At 46.9% G+C, this 20,513-nt stretch overlaps 1 protein-coding gene across 14 annotated transcripts in view; it reads left to right on the top strand.

The window, feature by feature from the left end:
• EP400 (E1A binding protein p400) overlaps positions 1-20,513 on the top strand; it is a 97,797-nt gene that overhangs the window by 44,752 nt on the left and 32,532 nt on the right. For 13 of the 14 annotated variants that reach the window (XM_081966805.1, XM_081966811.1, XM_081966813.1 and 10 more), the window contains 11 exons: positions 818-1,004; positions 2,447-2,613; positions 3,699-3,853; positions 7,273-7,560; positions 10,330-10,452; positions 11,642-11,806; positions 13,142-13,221; positions 13,711-14,000; positions 14,968-15,173; positions 15,267-15,436; positions 20,047-20,243. In XM_081966805.1, coding sequence (XP_081822931.1) covers positions 818-1,004; positions 2,447-2,613; positions 3,699-3,853; positions 7,273-7,560; positions 10,330-10,452; positions 11,642-11,806; positions 13,142-13,221; positions 13,711-14,000; positions 14,968-15,173; positions 15,267-15,436; positions 20,047-20,243 — 2,028 coding nt within the window. The remainder of the gene's footprint in view (positions 1-817; positions 1,005-2,446; positions 2,614-3,698; positions 3,854-7,272; positions 7,561-10,329; positions 10,453-11,641; positions 11,807-13,141; positions 13,222-13,710; positions 14,001-14,967; positions 15,174-15,266; positions 15,437-20,046; positions 20,244-20,513) is intronic. The other variant, XM_081966809.1, reaches the window with a different exon arrangement.

Consider the following 20,513-nt stretch of genomic DNA (forward strand, 5'->3'; position numbering starts at 1 on the left):
CGTGCCCAAGCAGGAGACCCTATGCCATTTCTGACAGAAATCCAGTCTCTTCTTGAAAGTCTGAAGTAATGAAGTTCCAAAACTTCTGAAGGCAACTTCGGTTCCATCAGTTGATTGTTCTCACTGTCAGAAAATTCCTCCTTATTTCCAGGTTGAATCTCTTCTTGATCAGTTTCCATCCATTGCTCCTTCCCTGGCCTTTGGGTGCTTTGGAGAATAGCTTGACCCTCTCTGTGGCAGCCCCTCAAAAATTGGAAGACTGCTATTGTGTCATCCCTTGGTCCTTCTCTTTACTAGATTAGCCATGCCCAGTTCCTGCAACCGTTCATTGTAGGTTTCAGCCTCCAGTTCCCTCATCATCCTGGTTACAGATTTACAGAGTTGGAAGGGACCTTGTAGGTCATCTAGTCCAACCCCGTGCCCAAGCAGGAGACCCTGCAGCATTTCTGACAGATGGCAGTCCAGTTTCTTCTTGAAAGCCTCCAGGGATGAAGCTCCCACAACTCCTGAAGGCAACTTCTGTTCCATTGGTTGATTGTTCTCACTGTCAGAAAGTTCTTCCTTATTTCCAGGTTGATTCTCTCCTTGGTCAGTTTCTATCCATTATTCCTTGTCTGGCCTTTAGGTGCCTTGGAAAATAGCTTGACCCCCTCCTCTCTCTGGCAGCCCCTCAAATATTGGAAGACTGCTCTCCTGTCTCCCCTGGTCCTTCTTTTCCCAAGACTAGACATGCCCAATTCCTGCAACCGTTCATCATAGGTTTCAGCCTTAATTCACTCTTCTAGCTTTGACCCTCTGGTTTCTTCTCCCTCGGCAGGACACAAGACGCTGTGAAAAGCGGGCACTTCGTCAGTGTTCTTCACGTCTTGATGCAGCTGCAGAAGATCTGCAACCACCCGGATCTGATCAACCCTCGGCTGTGTGGCTCCTCTTACGTTTCGGGGGCCTTGCAGTTCTCGACCGCCTCGCTGGCCTTAACAGCCTTGGAGAGCGGCCTGTGGAAGGTGAGCTGAAGGATTGGACTCACAAGGTCCCCTGTTGGGTGAGAGAGAGGGAGAACCTTTCCGACTTCCCATTTCTGATTCTATTCTTTTGCCCCATGGCATGCCCAAGGACACTACAGTTTGTGTGTGTTTGTGTGTGTGTGTGTGTGTGTGTGTGTGTGTGAGAGAGAGAGAGAGAGAGAGGGAGAGAGAGGGAGAGAGAGGGAGGGAGGGAGGGAGATGGAGAGATGAAATGGACTAGAAATGGACTAGGAAATAAAAGGGAGAATCTTTTCAACTTCTAATTTCTAATTTTACTTTTCTGCCCTAAGGTGTGATCAAGGACTCTACAGTTTGTGTGTGTTTGTGTGTGTGTGTGAGAGAGAGAGGGAGGGAGATGGAGAGATGAAATGGACTAGAAATGGACTAGGAAATAAAAGAGGGAGAATCTTTTCAACTTCTAATTTCACCTTTCTGCCCCAAGGTGTGATCAAGGACTCCACAATATGTGTGTGTGTATGTGTGAATGTGTGTGTGTGTGTGTGTGTGTGTGAGAGAGAGAGAGAGAGAGAGAGGGAGGGAGGGAGATGGAGAGATGAAATGGACTAGAAATGGACTAGGAAATAAAAGGGAGAATCTTTTCAACTTCTAATTTCTAATTTTACTTTTCTGCTCCAAGGTGTGATTAAGGACTCTACAGTTTGTGTGTGTGTGTGTGTGTGTGTGTGTGTGTGTGTGTGTGTGAGAGAGAGAGAGAGAGAGAGAGAGAGAAAGGGGGGGGGGAGATGGAGAGATGAAATGGACTAGGAAATTAAAGGGAGAATCTTTTCAACTTCTGATTTCTAATTTTACTTTTCTGCCCTAAGGTGTGATCAAGGACTCTACAGTTTGTGTGTGTGTGAGAGAGAGAGGGGGAGGGGGAGGGAGGGAGAGAGATGGAGAGATGAAATAGACTACAAATGGACTAGGAAATAAAAGAGGGAGAATCTTTTCAACTTCTAATTTCACCTTTCTGCCCCAAGGTGTGATCAAGGACTGCACAATATGTGTGTGTGTATGTCTGTGTGTGTGTGTGTGTGTGTGTGTGTGTGAGAGAGAGAGAGAGAGAGAGAGAGAGAGAGAAAATGAACTAATAATAAAGGAGAATCTTTATAACTCAAGATTGAACTGTTGGGTCCTTGTTGCTCTCTGGGCTCGGTGGTTTCCTTGCAGACGTTTCATGACCCAACTAGGTAGCATCATCAGTGCTAGAAAGAAATGGGGTTTGCAGAGTGGAGGAGGAGACGGGAGGAGGAAGAGGAGAAGGACTGTGGGGTCCTTGATGCTTTCTGAGCTTGGTTGTTTCCTTGCAGACCTTTCGTTACCAAACTAAGTAACATCATCAGCCTACCAACTAAAGGGACTAAACCCAATGATCACAGGGGCCCGAGGTATACTTTTCTCCCCTCTTGGCCATCCTCTAGGTTGCAGACCTGAGTCTCTTTGACCTGATCGGGCTCGAGAAGAAAATGACGCGGTATGAATCCCAGGTGGTGCCCAAGCAAAAAGTAACCCGGAAGCTCATCGAAGAGATCTACACCTCTCCCGTGCCGCCTCCCAGGCCGCCTCCCGTCAAGTTGAAGCCCAACAGGTGAGCCGCGCCCAGCCTTCCATAACACCACTGCCCCTTGTTCAGCCAATCGTAATGCTGATCGGACTCTTGTCCGATCGCGCAGTTTTGCATGGCATGTCGATGCTCACAGGGGGGTGTTGCGGTGGCCTAGAGCTGGAGCTCTCACCTCACAGTTAGGCGGCTGTGAGTTCAATCCTAGGTAGAGGCAGATATTTCTCTCTGTCTGGGCAGGGTGAGAATATATCTGCTGAACAAAACTCCGCCCTGGCAACAGGACGGGCATCCGGCCATGAAACCTTCTGCTAGCTCCATTCCGTTGGCCAGATTCCACCCCGCAAGGAATTATGGGGTCGTTAAAAGACGATGATGATGATGATGATGCTCTCAAGCATGGGTCTCAATTTCAGAATGGCATTCAAGGGTTGGAAGGAAGGAAGGAAGAGTTTAAAGCATCTCCAAGGGTTAGGGCGCCATGCCCATCCCCTAAACATTCGACCCCCTTCCATCCTAAGGTCATTAAAAAGGATGCTAGGGTGTGCCTTTGGCTCAAGATAGCAAAAACCCCAAATCCTTCTCCTCCTTGAGCAGAGAGTTCCTCAATTTTTAAAATGTGGCTGAAAGGACTCTGAATTACCGTATTTTTCAGAGTATAAGACGCACCAAGGTTTTGAAGAGGCAAATTAAAAAAAAAAGTTTTTGCACTCTCCAAATCTCCCCAAAATGACCCGTTTTTTGCCAAAATGGGCCCGTTTTTTTGTCAAAAAAGGCCATGGATAGTCTTTTGGAGGCTTACAGAGTACTCCCGGAGGCTGGGGGTGGGGGAAAATTGAGCCAAAAACGGGCCCTTTTTTTGCTCATTTCTGTCCTCCCCATTTTGGTGAAGCGGGTGGGGCTTTAGTAGGCAAAAAATGCTGTATTCAGTGTATAAGACACACCCAGATTTTCAGCCTCTTTTTTGAGGGTAAAAGGCGCGTCTTATATTCCGAAAAATACGGTACTTCTTGCTTGTTTTTTTTTTTTAATTATTATTATTATGACTCCAAAATTACTTTGTGCAAAATCATCCCAGCCACCAACCGTCCTTGGGTTTTTCTTTCTTCTAGATTGTTTCAACCTGTTCAGTATGGACAAAAACCTGAAGGCAAGATGGTCACCTTTCCTAGCGCTCAAGTGCAGCGGGCCACCAGCACGGCTACGGTTGCTCAACAGGCCCAAGTGCGAGGAAGGTCTCCCATGACGACGGTATCTGCCAATCAAGGTGAGAAAGGCGATCCTTCTAGGGGGGGGGGGGGTCCTTCCTTGTTAACAAGGGCGGGTTGGTACCCCTTCACGCTCATCCTCCCTCCCTCCCCTTCCCGTGACAAAACCAGTCCTTGGAATTAAACCAGCCTTCCTCAACCTGGTGCCTCTTCCCAATCTGTTGAGGTTCACCACAACCACCACTAGCTACCAGCCCAGGTGGGAATTCCTGCACATCCGGATGAAATCAATGTTGAGGAAGCTGAACACAAGTCATCAGACTGGAGGCATGGATTGGGTAGATCCACCTAATTGTTTCTTCTCCAACCAGCATTTCCAGGCCAGGTTGGGTCTACAGATGTTGAGATGTTGTCCACTTGGGATTTGGAGGGTAGGATTCCCAGGTCTTTGACTTGACCTTCTACCCAGCTTGAGGGGCATTTAGTGGTTTTCTCTGTTTCCTGAATGCGTCCTGAGCTGGCATTTTGGAAGCTCAATTCCGAGGTTCTTCTGTGAATTGTGAACCAATTCTGTGGTTTTTCAACACATAAGGTGCTCTCCTACCCCCCCAAAATAAGACCTCCCCGGATAATAAGCCCATTTGAGTGCATGTGCTAAAATAAGCCCTCTCTCGAAAATAAGCCTTCCCTGAAAATATCTAAGCGCTTGCGCAGCCGGTCCCTGCCATTTCCTGAAGGGAGGGGGGAGGAAAGGGGGGGGAAACATGCTCCATGCACCGCAAATGCACCTGCCATCCACTCAGAACGGAGTCACAGAAACCGCTCCCGCCAACCATAGCTACCGCACCCCTTCTCTTAGTGGCGGCCGCAAAAAGAGCAGGCTGCCCAGTGACGCTAAGGCTGGCAAGAGTGTGCCAGAAACAGAGACAGAATTTCCGGCCCTCTCTGGATCAGCTGAGCCGCGGGCCGAGGTTAAGGGGACCTCCTGCACCTCCAAAATAATAAGACCTCCCCGAAAATAAGGCCAAGCGCTTATTGGGGGGGGGTGTCAAAAGAAAATTAGACCCTGTCTTATTTTCAGGAAAACATGGTAGGTTTTGGTGGGTGTCTTTTTGAGTTTTCAAGGCAGGATGCTCTTGTTGAGTTCGCTTGGGCCAAGATATTTCCGGACATTTTATTTCGTTCGTTAAATTTTCATACGCCGCTCATCTCACCAGCAAGTGACACTGGGCAGATTTCATTTTGATGGGATTTCTCTCAGAAGAGCTCATGTTAAGCTCTCCCACCCCCTCCTTTTTTGTCCCCCTCCTCCTTTTGATTTGAAACTTCGGAAAGGGAATTTAAAAAATGGAACGACAGCCAGTTGTCCTGCTCTTTCTGGAGATGGTCCAGGCAAGGGACCTGGAGCTTAAATGCTTAAATTCCACACCCCAAGCTTGGTTTGATCCCAGTTTGATCACTAACATTGTGGGAGAATCTCATTTTGGATCGATGACTTGATTGCGCTTTATTTGAAAATCTGGAATGGAGGGCATCGAAGTGCTCAAGCAAGCCCCCTCTTACCTATGTTTTCATCATCTTTTTCTTTTTAAAGGTTTCAGCTTGAGCTGAAAGTCAACATTTCCAGCAGTATGTTTAGACTGTGTCCTTGTGCGTCTTTTTTGGTCTCCAAATTCAGCGGGTGGTTAGGATGGGCATGATAAAGCTGCTTTGTTGTGTGTTTGTGTGTTTTTTCTTTGGTCTCAAATTCAGTGAATGCTTAGGACGATGAAGCTTCTTCAGGGCAGCACTTGTTATTTATTTATTCATTTGTTTGTTTGTATCCCACTGCTATTATTTTTAGAAATAACTCAAGGCGGCAAATTTATCCAACACACCTTTTTTCCTCCTCCTTTTTCCCACAACAACAATCCTGTGAGATGGGTTGGGGAGGGAGGGAGGGGGAGAGAGAGAGAAAGAAAGAAAATAGATGATAGATAGATAGATGATAGATAGATGAGAGAGAGAGAGAGAGATAATTGATGATAAATGGAGGGAGAGAGGTTTATGGATGGATGTATGGATGGATGAATATAGAGATAGAGAAATAAAGAGATAAATGAAAAAGATAGAGATAGAGAGACAGACACTGGCTCAAGGTTGTGGTTGTGGTCTGCGGCGGCCTGTGGACCTGGCAGCAGAGTCGGACAGTGAGGAGGTTGGGGAGAAACATGGGCCAGTCCTGGAGTCTGGGGAAGGCTCTGATGAGGGCTCTGTGTCGGAGGCAGAGAGGGGGCCAGGGCCATCTGACAGTTATCAGCTGCCTCTGGAGTCTGACATCAGCGAGGCAGACGAACAGTGTGAGCCAGTTCCCAGTGTGCGCATGGACAGAGCTGCCAGAAGGCAAGAACAGTTAAGACAAAAAGGGCTTGGAGATGATTGGCCCCCTCCCATGAGACATAAAAGAGGAGCAAATGGACGTGAGTCTTTGCAGGAAGCAATTAGTTCATCTAGTCGGTTCAAGCTCTGAGAAGTCCTGTTTGACTCTGTGCTCCGTTTGGCCTTGCAAAACTAATTGACAGTTAGGTCTCTGGCAGAGTTTCAAGGGAGAGAAAGGTGGGTGCTTATCAACATTACCCTGAAAGACTTTGGCAACTCGAGCAGACATCTGTCGGAATCTTCACAGAATGTTTGTGAATAATTATGGGCTGTGAGTGATCATAATTCACAGCCGTGTAAATAGAAGAGGGTTTTGGGGGCTAAGATTGTGATTCAGCTTCCTCAGGAAGCCTAGGTCAGAACACGCACCTGGTCTTCTTGCCAAAGAGAGGAACTAGAACTCACAGTCTCCCGCTTCCTAGCCTGGCATCTGAACCAACCTGGCGCTCTTCATACCACCCCAGCTCTCCTTGGATAAAGTTGGAGAAGTTCATGTTAGAAAGCCTTCCAAGCTTTCAAAGTGAAGAGCTGGCAAACCCACCTGAACTCTCTCCCTTCCCCTCCTCCTCCCCAAAGTTGTGTTCCCATGTGTTTGTGCATGTGTGTTTAAGCGCACGGCCGCCGAGAAGCTAAATTTGAGCATCGGGTTGCTTTCGGTGCTTTGATTTAAGGCTCCCAAATCATCATCATTTAATAATCCCTCGCGGGGTGGCGTCTGGACAGCTGAATGGAGCTGAGTGATTACTGGCCAGATGCCTTTCTTGTCGCCAGTACGGAGTTTTGTTTGGCAGATAATATTCTCATTGTGCCCAGAGAGAGAGAAATATCTGCCTCTGCCTACGATCGAACCCACCGCCTCCTGATTGTGAGGGGAGAGCTCCACCTCTAGGACAACCGCACCACTCATTTAAGGGTTAGGCTGTCTGTACTCAGCCCCCCCTCCCCGCCCCCGACGTTTAAAACTGTGACCGCTGAAATTTCTCCGTTGCTCTAACCCTTGAAAGGAAAAGAAAAAGGACCGACTCTAACCACTTATACCCCCTGACCTTATTGATTGCAGCCGCCGTTGCCGTCTCCTCGGCTGCCACCGCCGCGCCACCACAATTGCAGTCTTCCTCCAGTGTTCCTCCACCTCCTCCTCCTCCTCTTCCTCCTCCAAGACATCCGCCAGCAATGACCTTCGCCAACGCAACTAGCCCGGCCCATCCAGTGAAACTGCGGGGCCAGGCTACCGCCCAGGGCCTCCAGCTAGGGCAGGCCCAGCCACAGGCTCCCCCACCCACCATCCAACAGAGTGTCCAGCCTCAGAGGCTCCTGTTAACCAGTCAGGCACAGGCTCGGTTACCCAGTAAGTGCCCCTCTGCCCTGCTTCCTAGGTGTCTCCAGCTTCCTTCTGTCCCTCCTCCTCTTCCTCCTCCTCCTCCTCCCTCCCTCCTCCTTTCCAAAGCTTCCCTGAGGTTAAGTTATTAGGCACCCTAACCATGTGTGCAGGGATCCGCGTAGAGGTCTAGAGGTATATTTGGACGGGGGCTCGTTTTTCTCCTTCCCTTTCCATTCTCCTCCCCCTTTGGAGTTTGCCTTGCTCACCGTTCTAGTTTGCTTTATTTGGGGAACGAAAAACCTGGGGGTGCAACCTAAGAGCCACAGTGGCGCAGTGGTTAGTGCAGTACTGCAGGCTACTTCAGCTGGCTGCTAGCTGCAGTTCGGCAGTTCGAGTCTCACCAGGCTCAAGGTTGACTCGGCCTTCCCATCCTTCCGAGGTGGGTAAAATAAGGACCCAGATTGTTGGGGGCAAGAGGCTGACTCTGTAAACTGCTTAGAGACCGCTGTAAAAAGCCCCGTGAAGCGGTATATAAGTCTGAGTACTATTGCTATTTAGATAAGAAAAAAGGGTCTCTGAAAATTGATGTGAACACACAGGTGGTCCTTGACTTAAAACCGTTTCGTTAGTGACAGTCCGAAGTTAACAACACGTTCAAAACACTTGCAGCATCCCTCCCACGTAGTCACATGGTCAAAATCTCAGCAACTGGCATGTACTTATGACAGTTGCACTATCCGAGGGTCATGTGATCCCCACTGGTAACCTTTTCAGGCGGTTTCCGGACAAGCAAAGTCAACCGGGGAGGGAAGGGGGGGCAGCCGGATGCACTTAATGACCTCCGGATTCTGCGGCGATTCATTTAACCAATGTGGCAAAATTTAAAAGGCTGGGAAACGGGGCGCGACTCTCTTAAGGACCGCCTCGCTTAGCCGCGTAAACTTTGGGCTTTGTTGTTGAGGTTAAGTCAAGGATTACCTGCACATTAGCGGTGTCAACTTAATCTCCTTTTTCTTTGCATGTTTCTTCTCTTCGGTCAGCCTTCCTCGGAAACTAAATTTTGGGAAAGGAAAAAAAAACCCCTACATTTCCTCCTCCTAATTTAATTCTTTCATTTTTATTTTTATTTTGAGAATACTAACCTCACAGGAAGGAACCACGCTCCGTAAGGAAGACTGGGAAGCTGGGCTTAGGAACATGCTAAGGCTATTTCTATTTCTGATGAATAGATGAATTATTAGCACCTCTGGAGCAAGGGTGGGCGACTCTGCCCCCTTTCCACCTATAGACTTCAACTCCCAGAATTCCTCAGCCAGGGATTCTGGGAGTTAAAGTCCATAGATGGTATAAAGGAGCCAGAGTCGCCCACTTTTGCTTTAGAGTGACTCTCCAGCACTGTTATACTAATGTTTTCCCCCCAACCCCCTCCCTCATCTCCCCAGGGAACCCACTGCCTTTATAAAAGTCAAACAAACATGCCACGCTCAACTCCAAAACTTGAGAGATTTGACGTTTGGATCCAGGCATTAAAAATCCTGATTTTTTCCCCCCCTTTCTGAGTTGATTTTATGGAGAAACTCCGTAAATTCGGGTTAACAGAGCCTGAATTTCATGTTTCATTCATGGCAGGGAGACCTACGCACACACTCAAAAAATTGTCACTTGTCACAACCAATAAACCTTCAATTCTTCATCAGAGGGAGTCTGTGAAAGATAACCTTCTGTGTGCTGAAAAATCCAATTTGCTGAATTATATATATAATCTTCTTCCTTCTTTCATATATATCTATATATGAATGAATGTGTGTATTTGTGTATGTGTAAGTTCCAACATAATTCAATAAACTTGGTACACAGTTGACTTACCCTCTGGAAAAAATGTGGGGGGTACGACACCCTTAAAACCCCTCGGTGTGTGTGTTCTGTTAAGATACAGCCTATTGTGCCTTAAAATGGCTTCTACTGTACTGCCGTAAAATGGCTTCTGCTGTGGAGTTGTCATGATAACAGCTTCACAGTCCTCCACAAGGGGGCTCCCTCTGGTAAGGGGGAAAATCCTACATTAGAAATTACGTTTGGTCCCGATATTTTCCCCCTATAAATAAATTCCTGGGCAATGCTGGGTTATCAGCTTGTGTATATGCATGCATGTATGCTTGCATACATGCGTGCATGTACAGTATATCACAAGTGAGTACACCCACTCACATATGATCTTATTTTGGGCTTGGAAATCGATGCAAAAGTAGATTGTGTATATATACACATACACATACTCTTCTTCGGTTCAATTATTCCGTGTGCCCTGTGCATTGTTAATCCCCGCGTTAGTTTGCTTTCGAAAAGGCAGTAGAGGTTCCGACCTTCAGGACTTTTCTTCTCTCTCTTTTTCTGAAGTGTCACGTGAGTTTTTTCCAGGTCACGCTTGTTAATCCGTGAAAGTGGAAGGATCTCTGCCCTCGGCCTGCCCCGATCACCCCACCGTTCCGCATTTAAGGAAACTTGAGCCCAATGCAATTGGCCCGTCACACCTGTATCAAAGCTGTACCTGTGGAACTTCTTGGATGACACTTCCCTCCTCTCTCCCTCCCTCCGCTCCCACCTCTGCATTCTCTACATCTCTGCATGTGGTTCACGTCCTCCGTTTTACTAACCGCCACGACAGGAAACCAGGGGATCTCTGGGAGAAGCCCCACCCACCCCACCTGCCTCGCCCTCTCCTCTTTCACGGGTGCTTCCACCCCTCTCCCCCAGGTGGTGAAGTGGTCAAAATAGCCCAGCTGGCTTCCATTGCAGGGGCACAGGGCCGGATCACGCAGCCGGAGACACCGGTGACGCTGCAGTTCCAGGGGAACAAATTCACTCTGTCTCACAGCCAACTCCGCCAGTTGACCGCAGGACAACCTCTACAACTGCAAGGTGAGCGGCTTTGAAGAATACTTCTGGGGAGACTCCCCGTCCTCAGCATTTTTCTCGGTTGGGATGGGTGATCCCCCCCGTGCTTCCTGGGACATATTTTGGATTTTGCGTGGTCCTCCGGTTGTAGACATTAAGGGCAATCGCATCCCTGTTTGGTTTGGTGGCAGCAGTGCCTCAGATAGAAAATCCCTACAGAGAGTAGTGAGGGCAGCAGAGAAGATTATGGGAAGCTCACGTCCCTTTATTCAGGATATTGCTCATAAGCGCTATGTGCTTAGAGTTCAAAGTAACGTTACAGACCTCCCCACCCTACCCATCCCATAGTCTGTTTCTGTTGCTCCCCTCTGGGAGGAGGTTTCAAAGTATTTCTAGCAGGACTACCAGATTCTGTTACAACTTTGTTTCCAAGTCTGGTAAACTCACAAGATTCATTTTTCTCACCATAAACTTGTATACATCCAAACAGTTGTTTCTCTGTGTCGTATGTGGGTATATACATAATTTTGTATTTACCTATTTATTTATTTTGTCATGTTTATGTAGGGTAAAATTGGAGGTGGTGACCCTTTAAGAGCTGGATGCAACAAAATTTCATTTTTAATGTATGCCAATTTGCGTACATTCAAAGTGACAATAAAGTCTCTCCTATTCATCAAGCTAACCCTCCTGGATCATTCCCGTTTTGGAGATCCTTGGAGACCACGAGAATCCCACCTCCTTTAAGGCCACCCGAGGAATCTGTGGATTGTTTAACCATTCAAATAATTATCGACTTACGAGCAAAACTGAGCCCAAAATTTCTGCTGCTAAGCAAGGCAGTTGTTAAGCGAGTTTTGCTCCGTTTTACGACCCTTTTTTTCCCCACGGAAGTTCAAGCGAATTCCTGCGAGGGTTTAAGTGAATTATGCGGCCTTAAAGCGAATCAATCTCCCCCTGTTGACTTTGCTTGTCGGAATCAGGCTGGGAAGGTCACCATTAGGTGATCACATATCCTTGAGACGCTGCAACCATTGTAGAATGTATGTCGGTTTCCAAGGGCCCAGATTTTGATCGTGTGACTGTGGGGATGTTGCAGCGATGGTCAACTTTTCCTAAGATGAGATGTTAGAAAAAAATCAGTGGGACGGTCTTATTACATCCTGAAAAAGTCAGACCCCTTTTTCTTTCACTTTCAATTTCTACCTTCCAGGCAGTGTCCTGCAAATAGTTTCGGCTCCGGGTCCCCAATATCTTCGACCTCAGGGCCCTGTGGTGGTGCAGACGGTGCCCCAGCCAGGAACTGTCCAAAATGCTCTCAACGCACTCGGGAACCAGCACCCGGTGGGGTTGCAGACTTCGGCAGGAACTCAGCCAGGTAAGGACCCTTCCTTTGCGTCCATCTTTCTATCTTACCTGTCCCAATTCCTGTATCGCTGTGACACTCAGAGCATTCAAGACCGAACAACGAACCTGTGCTACCCCCCACTCACCCACACGTCAGGGTTGTTGTAGAGAGCTTTATTCAGTCTGTTCCCTCTGTTCTGACTGAGGCTTCCCAAAAACACGAAGCCGACTCCTCTTCCCGATAAAGCCCCTTTTATTTAATTTAAAGGGAATTCCTCTCCAGCAAAGTCCTGGCAAACAGTCTTTCATGAGATTTCACAACAGACTTTTATCAGGCTGGGAGAGATAAGGCTGAGGGGGCTTTCCTAGTCATGGGGTGGGGGGAGATGCGGCTCCTCTCTATATGCCAGGAGGTCCCCCTTTGCTTCGCCACTCCTACAGAGTGGCTATGGTCCGAATTTGGACCCTTCGATAAGGAGAGATCGGAGCTGATTGCGGAGTTTGAAGATCAGGCTTCCGAGGTGCAGTCTAGACTCTTTTTAGAAACCTCCAGTGATGGAGCTCCCGCAATTTCTGGTGGCAAGCTGTTCTACAGGTTAATTATTCTCACTGTTAGGAAGCTTCTCCTCAATTCCAGGTTGTTTCTGTCTTTGGTTAGTTTCCATCCAGTGCTTCTTGTCCTGCCTTCTGGTGCTTTGGAGAATAATTTGACCCCCTCTTCTTTGGGGCAGCCCCTCAAATACTGGAATACTGCTATCCTGTCACCCCAAATTCCTCTCTTCTTTAGACTAACCAAACCCCAAATCCTGCAGCCGCACTTCCTATGTTTTAGTCTCCAGGCCTTTGATCATCTCTAGTTGCTCTTCTCTGAACTTTTTCCAAAGTCTCAACATCTTTGTTGTAGTAGGGTGACAAAAATTGGTTGCAGTTATTCCAGATGTTTGCCTTACTAGGGTTTTATAAAACAGCAAAGTAAGTAATCCAGCTGTTCAGTGAATCTGGCTTCCCCATTGATTTTAGTTGACAGACGGTCGCCAAAGGGGACACTGCAACCATCATAAATACGCTAAATGTCTGAATTTTGATCACACGACTGCAGGGATAATGCAGTGGTCTGAAGTGTGAGAAACGGTCACATGTTTTTCACACTTAAGACCCATTGAAACCATGAAGGACCGTGAGAAACGACACCTTTTTTTTTAGTGCCATTGTAACTTCGGACAGGCACTAAAGGGACTGTTGTAAGTGGAGGACTGTCTGTGTGAATGTGACCTCCACTGTTTGATTCAGAGTGCGAGGGCCATTTATAAGGGGATGCTTGAGCCATATAAACATTTTGATTGAGGTTTTAAGTTTGTGTTTGCAGGAAGAACCGTGGGCGCTAATATGGCATCGGGAGACTCTGCTTCCTCCCTGAAGTCCGGCATTCATGGCGGTCACTCACAGGTACGGCCACTTATTTTGCATTTGCAAGCCACCAAGGCCTCAGAATTAACATCTCTTTCAAATCCATTTTTGGAACTAATTTAGTATGCCCCATACCACAGTCTTGGGGCTTGCTTCTTCCTTCCTTCCTTCCTTCCTTCCTTCCTTCCTTCCTTCCTTCCTTCCTTCCTTCCTTCCTTCCCTTTCTTCTTTCTTTCTTCTCTCTCCCTCCCTTCTTCCCCTCCCTTCCTCCCTTGGCCTTTCGCACAATTTTATTTCATTTTGTTGCTATTGTTTGTCCTCTTTTTTCAAGGTAAAACTGTGTATTTTAAATTGTGTGTGTGTGTGGGGAGGGAATGGCTACACTTTATAGTTATTTTTGGTGTAAGCAAGGCTGTAAGTTTACAAAGCATCCCAGCAGGCAGCTGTAGAACTTCAATCTTTCTAATTTTAGAGAATTAATGATCTCTGCAACCGTTCTGGGCGCTCTTGTTTTTGTCTTCTACCAAGGAGTCTTTTGAGGAGAAAAACAGGCTTCTGAAGGAACGCTTAGACCGGATCTTCTCTTGCAACGAACGGCGTTGCTCCAGAGCTCCCGTCTACGGCAAGGACGTGCGTAGGATTTGCTCCCTGGTGGGCAACACCAACACAACAACGCCTCAGTTCTCCGCCAGAACCAGGAAATGGAGCTGGGCTGGCTTCGTCAACTGCGGTCTCTCCAAAGATCATCAAGACCCTCTCGGAGGGTTGACCTGCCAGCTGCAACAGCAGCAGCAGTCCTTGAGGGACACCATCGACAGGTGACTCCAAACTCCATCCTTGACTCGAGTCTTCCTCCTAACGATTCTCTACTGAGTCTTTATCAAAGGGCATTCTTGGAATTGTGTAAAGCTCAGGGGGTTCTCTAGTTCAGGGGTCTCAACCCTTGGCAACTTTTAAGTCGTGTGTGTTGTGCCCCCCCCCCCCCAAGCAAAGCTGCCAGCAGATTTGGACAGCGAGGAGGTTGGGGAGGAACATGGGCCTTGAAATGTAGACTTTGGATGCACTTTCCATACTTTATAGAGGACATTGTCTTCCACCAATGGGGCATCGAGAAATCTGAGTCTACCCCTGAAGTCATAGAGAGGGGAGGTGTTATGGCCCATTCATGGCCAGCAGAGCTGGAAGCAGAGTCAGAGAGTGAGGAGGTTGGGGAGGAAGGTGGGCCAGTCGTGGAGTCTGAGGAAAGCTCTGAGGAGGGCTCTGTGTCGGAAGCAGAGATGGGGCCAGGGCCATCCGACAGTTATCAGCTGCCTTCAGAGTCAGAGATCAGAGGCAGAAGAACAGCTGGAGCCTGTTCCCAGTGTGCACATGCACAGAGTTGCCAGACAAAGGGAACAGCTAAAGAACAGGGGTCGACTTGGGAGTAAGGCCACAGGTGGACGATGAATTTCCCCTTCCAGATGTAATAAAAGAGGAGCAAAAGGGGAGTGGAGTTTGTAGGAGAGACAGTTAGTTCGCTTAATTGGTTTGTGACTCTCCGAGGCTCCTTGCCAAGTTCTGCAGATCTCGGCCTGGCAGCTCTCCAAGCCAGAGAAGGTCTGTGACTGTAAATCCTCCCTCGAAAGACTTTGCTGGATGCGAGTGAGCAGAATTCACAGCCAATTAATAAAAGGGGTTTTTGTCGAGTTTGCTTCAGGCTCTTGGGGAAGAGCAGGTTTTGAAATCAGGCAGGTGACAACATGGCCCCGCCAGGAACATTTGCCATGGTTGTGCTTTGTTTCCAAGGGCGCTCTGCGTGTTGCCCGCTGCTGTGGCTGCTCCTCCCTCTTTGCACGTGGCGAGGCTTCCCCCTGCTTACAGCCACCGGATGAAACTCCTCCGGCACAACCTGAAGGAGGAGTCGTCGCCTTACCTGAAGCAGCTGCATCAGCTGACCATGCCCCGGCTGCTGCTTCCCTTTCCTGACCTCCGTCTGATCCAGTACGATGCAGGTAAACGCCTTGAGCTCCACCTGTCCGTCAACCTGGCGGGTGACTTCACGCCCCCCGGGGCTCTTGATTCTTCTACTTCCTCTTGCATTGCAGGGAAGCTGGAGGCCCTGGCGGTCTTGCTCCAGAAGCTGAAGTCAGAAGGGCGAAGGGTGCTGATCCTGTCGCAGATGATGCTCATGTTGGACATCTTGGAACGGTTCCTCGACTTCCATTTCCTCACCTACGTGAGAATCGATGAGTGTGCAAACCAGGAAGAGCGCCAGGTCCGCCTCGCTATTTTTCCTCGCTCTTTCCAGGACTTGGATTTTTTGTAACTTTCCCCCCAGCACGCTCACTGTGGGGGGAAGCCCACTTGCACCCAGTGAGCAAGTTCACACGTAGCATTTTCAGGTCTGTAACAGAACAACCAAGTTGGAAGGGACCTCGGGAGGTCTTCTAATCCACCCCCCCCCCTTCTCAGGCAGGAGACCCTGTGCCACTCTGGACACACGGCCGTCCAGTCTCTTCTTGAAAACCTCCAATGATGGAGCGCCCCCAACTTCTAGAGAGTTCCACTCATTAATTGTCCTCACTGTGAGGAATTTTCTCCTTAGTTCCGGGTTGCTTCTCTCCTTGATTCGTTTCCATCCATTGCTTTTTTTTTGGTCCTGCCCTCTGGTGCTTTGGAAAATTGGTCGATCCCGTCTTCTCTTGGGACAGCCCCCCACTCCTACAAATAGTGGGAGACTGTTCTCATGTCACTCTTAGTCCTTCTCGTCCTTAGACTTTTAGACATACCCAGTTCCTTTCAAACTGTTCATCGTATGTTTTAGTTTGCGTCCAAACCCCACCACAGATGTCATAATACAGTGGTGTCAAATTGGATTTCATTGAGGGCCGCATCAGGGTTTTGTTTCACCTTGGGAAGGGTGGTGGTGGTGGGGTGAGTGTGGGCAGCTCAACATCACTCGTTTTGGAGGCCCCTGTGGTGGGCCGAGTACTCTGCCAGCGAAAACAGGCTCCCGAGCTCCATTTTTTTTTTTTTTAATAATAAAATTTTATTGGGTTTTCAACATTTATAGGGAAAAGGGTAAATGGACAGGTCTACAAATTTTGGCAGTTGCAAAATGTGAAAGGCGCCCCTCCCTCCATACCCATAGTATACATTTATATATAATACATTGGTATATAATTGATTACAATCAGCATATTAGTTCTATTACTAAATTCAATCAGATTAAACATTACAGTATAAAATCCAAGTATAATTCCATTATCACTTTCTGTCAATTTATAATAATATGATTTTCTTGTTTATTTTTGTGATCTGAGTCTTCTTGCTATTGCCCCATCTCCCTCCACTGGCAGAGCTCTGGCCCCTCCCGTGTCCTGCGTGTCCGTTGTAGTGTCTGGTGTTTTCTCTAGGAGTGTTTTATTTTTTTCCATAAAGGCCTGCGCCTCTATGGGTGAATTGATTCTGATTCTTGTCTCCTCCCAGAATATCAGCATACCTTCAGGCATCAACCATCTAAACCACACCCCTTTCTGGTATAATTTATTCGCTAATTGCGAATAATTCTTCCTTTTTTCTCTAATCTTCTTAGGGATCTGCTTCAGGATGGTTATCTCCATATCATGATATGTCAATGCTTGCCCCCTTTGTACACCCAGAATTTCATCTCTTGTGCTTTTTCTAAGAAATTTAATGTGAACCTCCCTGGGTACATTGTGTGTTCTAGCATAAGCTGAGTTCACTCTATAAACCAGGTCTATATCCCACCCCATCTGTTGTTTTTCTTTGTGTGTGTAGTCAGCCAGGATGTTTGTCATGATGTCCCTTATGTTTTCCCCATCTTCTTCTATAACATTTTGAAATCTAAGATAATAGGACATTCTCTCAAATTCTAATTTCATCTGTTGGATGTCAAGATCTTTGTTCCCTTTCTGCACAGCTTCTACCACCCCCTTCACCTCCTCCACCCCCCCTTCCACAAGATTCAGTCTTTGTGAGTTCTTATAAATTTGGGCTTGATTTTCTTTAATTTCATCTTTCATTTCCCTTAGCTGTTTCTTGATTTCCTCCTGGCCCTGTAAAATTTGTTGAAGCATTTGTTGAAAGTCCATCTCTGTAGTCTTGGGTTGCATCAGTTCTGTTATCTTTGACTGTGTGGCTGGACTGGATGTTGCAGATGTTGGAGCAGACGTGGCAAAGCCAGGTTTTCCAGGAGGTGGTCTTTTGGATGCCATCCTTTATAACGTTAAAAGTTCAGTCCATATATAAGATAAACAGTTAGAAAAGAAGGGTAGCCAGGTGAATTCCGGGAGCAGAAGAACCAGGCAGAAGAGAATCTCTCTAATAAGTCTGGCAATAGATAAAAAGTTTCCCCTAGAAAGTTCAAAAAATACCAATCCACAAGAGTTTCCTCTGGGAGACACGGAGACAAAGACCGGAAGCCTGAATTTTAAAGGTGGAGTCAGGTTTCACAGTTCATAAAGACAACGGAAGTGTGCCATCTTGCCCTGCCAGTTTTGGGCACAGAGGCATAACAAAGTTTTTTAAAAAGTTCCAGAAGTCCTCAAATCACAGTAATATATAAAATTAAATTGAAAAGAAAATCATCTCAACCTGGGTGAGGCTTCATTCGTTGGCTCTCCCCCCTCCTCCTCCCCCGGGGGCTGAGAGCAAAATTGTTCCTCGCCGCTTGTCCAAGGGGGGGGGGGAAACCCCTCCCTCCAGCCGCGCCTCCAACTTGCTCCGAAAGTTGTTTTAAAGAAAGCTGAATAATCCTTCGTGCAGAATAGGGAGTGAAGAGAGAAGCAACTTCACCGCACCGCAGCTGCGTCCTTCTATTGTTGCATTCTCCAGTCGGCTTTAGCGAGGCGCGAGGCGCAGAAACGCGAAGCGCCCTCCGATCTTGCTCCCCGGTGCCTTGGGCGCGCGCGAGACCTCCCGCCGGCCGCCGCCGCTGCAGGAGACCTCCACGATGCCGCCCCACCGGCAGGACCCCTCTGCGGGGTGTCCTGTGCCCCCCAAGGAGTGGGGAAGCCCACCGGGGAGCCGGAGCGGGCAAAGAGCTGCCTGTCGCCGCCGCCGCCGGAACCGGAACTCCCCGAGCTCCATTTTTTGTTGGGACGGCTACCTGCAGCCCTCTCTGCCAGCGAAAAGAAACCTCGGGAAGGACACTTGCTTCATTGGGCAAATCCTGCCAGGTTTAGCTTTTAGTGTAGATAGATAGATATGCGATAGATGATAGATAGATAGATAGATAGATAGATAGATAGATAGATAGATAGATAGATAGATAGATAGATAGATAGATAGATAGATAGATGATGATAGATAGATAGATAGATAGATAGATAGATAGATAGATAGATAGATGATAGAGATAGATAGATAGATAGATGATAGATAGATGATAGATAGATAGATAGATAGATGATAGATAGATGATAGATAGATAGATAGATAGATGATAGATAGATAGATAGATAGATAGATAGATAGATAGATAGATGATAGATAGATGATAGATATGCGATAGATAGATGATAGATAGATAGATAGATGATAGATAGATAGATAGATAGATAGATAGATAGATAGATGATAGATAGATGATAGATATGCGATAGATGATAGATAGATAGATAGATAGATAGATAGATAGATAGATAGATAGATAGATGATAGATAGATAGATAGATATGCGATAGATAGATAGATAGATAGATGATAGATAGATAGATGATAGATAGATAGATAGATAGATAGATAGATGATAGATAGATAGATGATAGATAGATAGATAGATAGATGATAGATATGCGATAGATAGATAGATAGATAGATAGATGATAGATATGCGATAGATAGATAGATAGATAGATAGATAGATATGCGATAGATAGATAGATAGATAGATAGATGATAGATAGATAGATAGATAGATAGATAGATAGATAGATGATAGATAGATAGATAGATAGATAGATAGATGATAGATAGATAGATGATTGATAGATAGATAGATAGATAGATAGATAGATAGATAGATAGATGATAGATAGATAGATAGATAGATAGAGATAGATATGCTATAGATAGATAGATATGCGATAGATAGATGATAGATAGATAGATAGATAGATAGATAGATAGATAGAGATAGATAGATATGCGATAGATAGATAGATAGATAGATAGATATGCGATAGATAGATGATAGATAGATAGATAGATAGATAGATAGATAGATAGATAGATAGATAGAGCTCCTCATGTTGAGGTGACCCCCAACTATAAGATTATTTTATGATTTCCGTATTTTTTCAAAAATATGTGTTTTCCAATGGTCTTAGGCGACCCCTGTGAAAGGGTCGTTCGACCCTCAAAGGGGTCTCGACCCACAGGTTGAGAACCACTGTTTTAGCCAATCAGAATGGGGCAGATGATCCTGTATTTCGGTATACCTTAGGGGGGTCAGCAACCCGTGGCTCTGGAGCCACATGTGGCTCTTTCATCCCTCTACTGCGGCTCCCTGTCGCTCTAAATATGCGTCACAACCACCGCCAACGTGCAATATCAGCCGGCACATGATTTATTGAGCGTTTCGACCCCCGGGAGGCCAACCATGGATAAATCCAGGAAAAGAAAAGTTTCAGAAGGAAGCAGAATTGTTTAATTCAACTACCTAGGCTAGTTTTGTGGCCGCTCAGGGAAAAAGTCAGGCACGGGAAGGAATTCTTGTGGCTCCCCGCATTTCCTTTTCTGTGGGAAACGGGTCCAAATGGCTCTTGGAGTGTTTAAGGTTGCCGACCCCTGGTATATCTGTATATCTGTATATCTTCTCCTGAGCTTCTGCAAACCAGTGTGTCCTTCCCTCCCCATCAGGAGCTGATGAAAACCTTCAACCGAGACAAACGGCTCTTCTGCGCCATCCTCTCCTCCCACAGCCGCTCCACGGGCGTCAACCTGGTGGAAGCCGACACCGTCGTGTTCTACGACAACGACTTAAACCCGGTGATGGAAGCCAAAGCTCAGGAGTGGTGCGATCGGATAGGCCGGTGCAAGGATATCCACATTTACAGGTGATGCCGCTGGAAAAGAAGAGGCAACCCAGGAGATAAGGGCGGGCCTATAACTCTATCCCTCCAAATCGGGTTCTTAATTCTTTTTTTCTTTTTTAATCCAATACTGGTAGTCCTCGACTTACGATCACAACCGAGCCCAAAATTTCTGTTGCTAAGGGAGACATTTGCTAAGGGAGTTTTGCTCCATTTTTTCCCCCCAAGGAAAGTTTTTTTTTTTTTGCTTCTTTGTTTTGGTTACATACTTAAAACTTCTTTATAAACAAAGTG

This window comes from Natrix helvetica (genome assembly GCF_964273705.1).
Source record: "Natrix helvetica genome assembly, chromosome: 14".
NCBI classification, from domain to species: Eukaryota; Metazoa; Chordata; class Lepidosauria; order Squamata; family Natricidae; genus Natrix; species Natrix helvetica.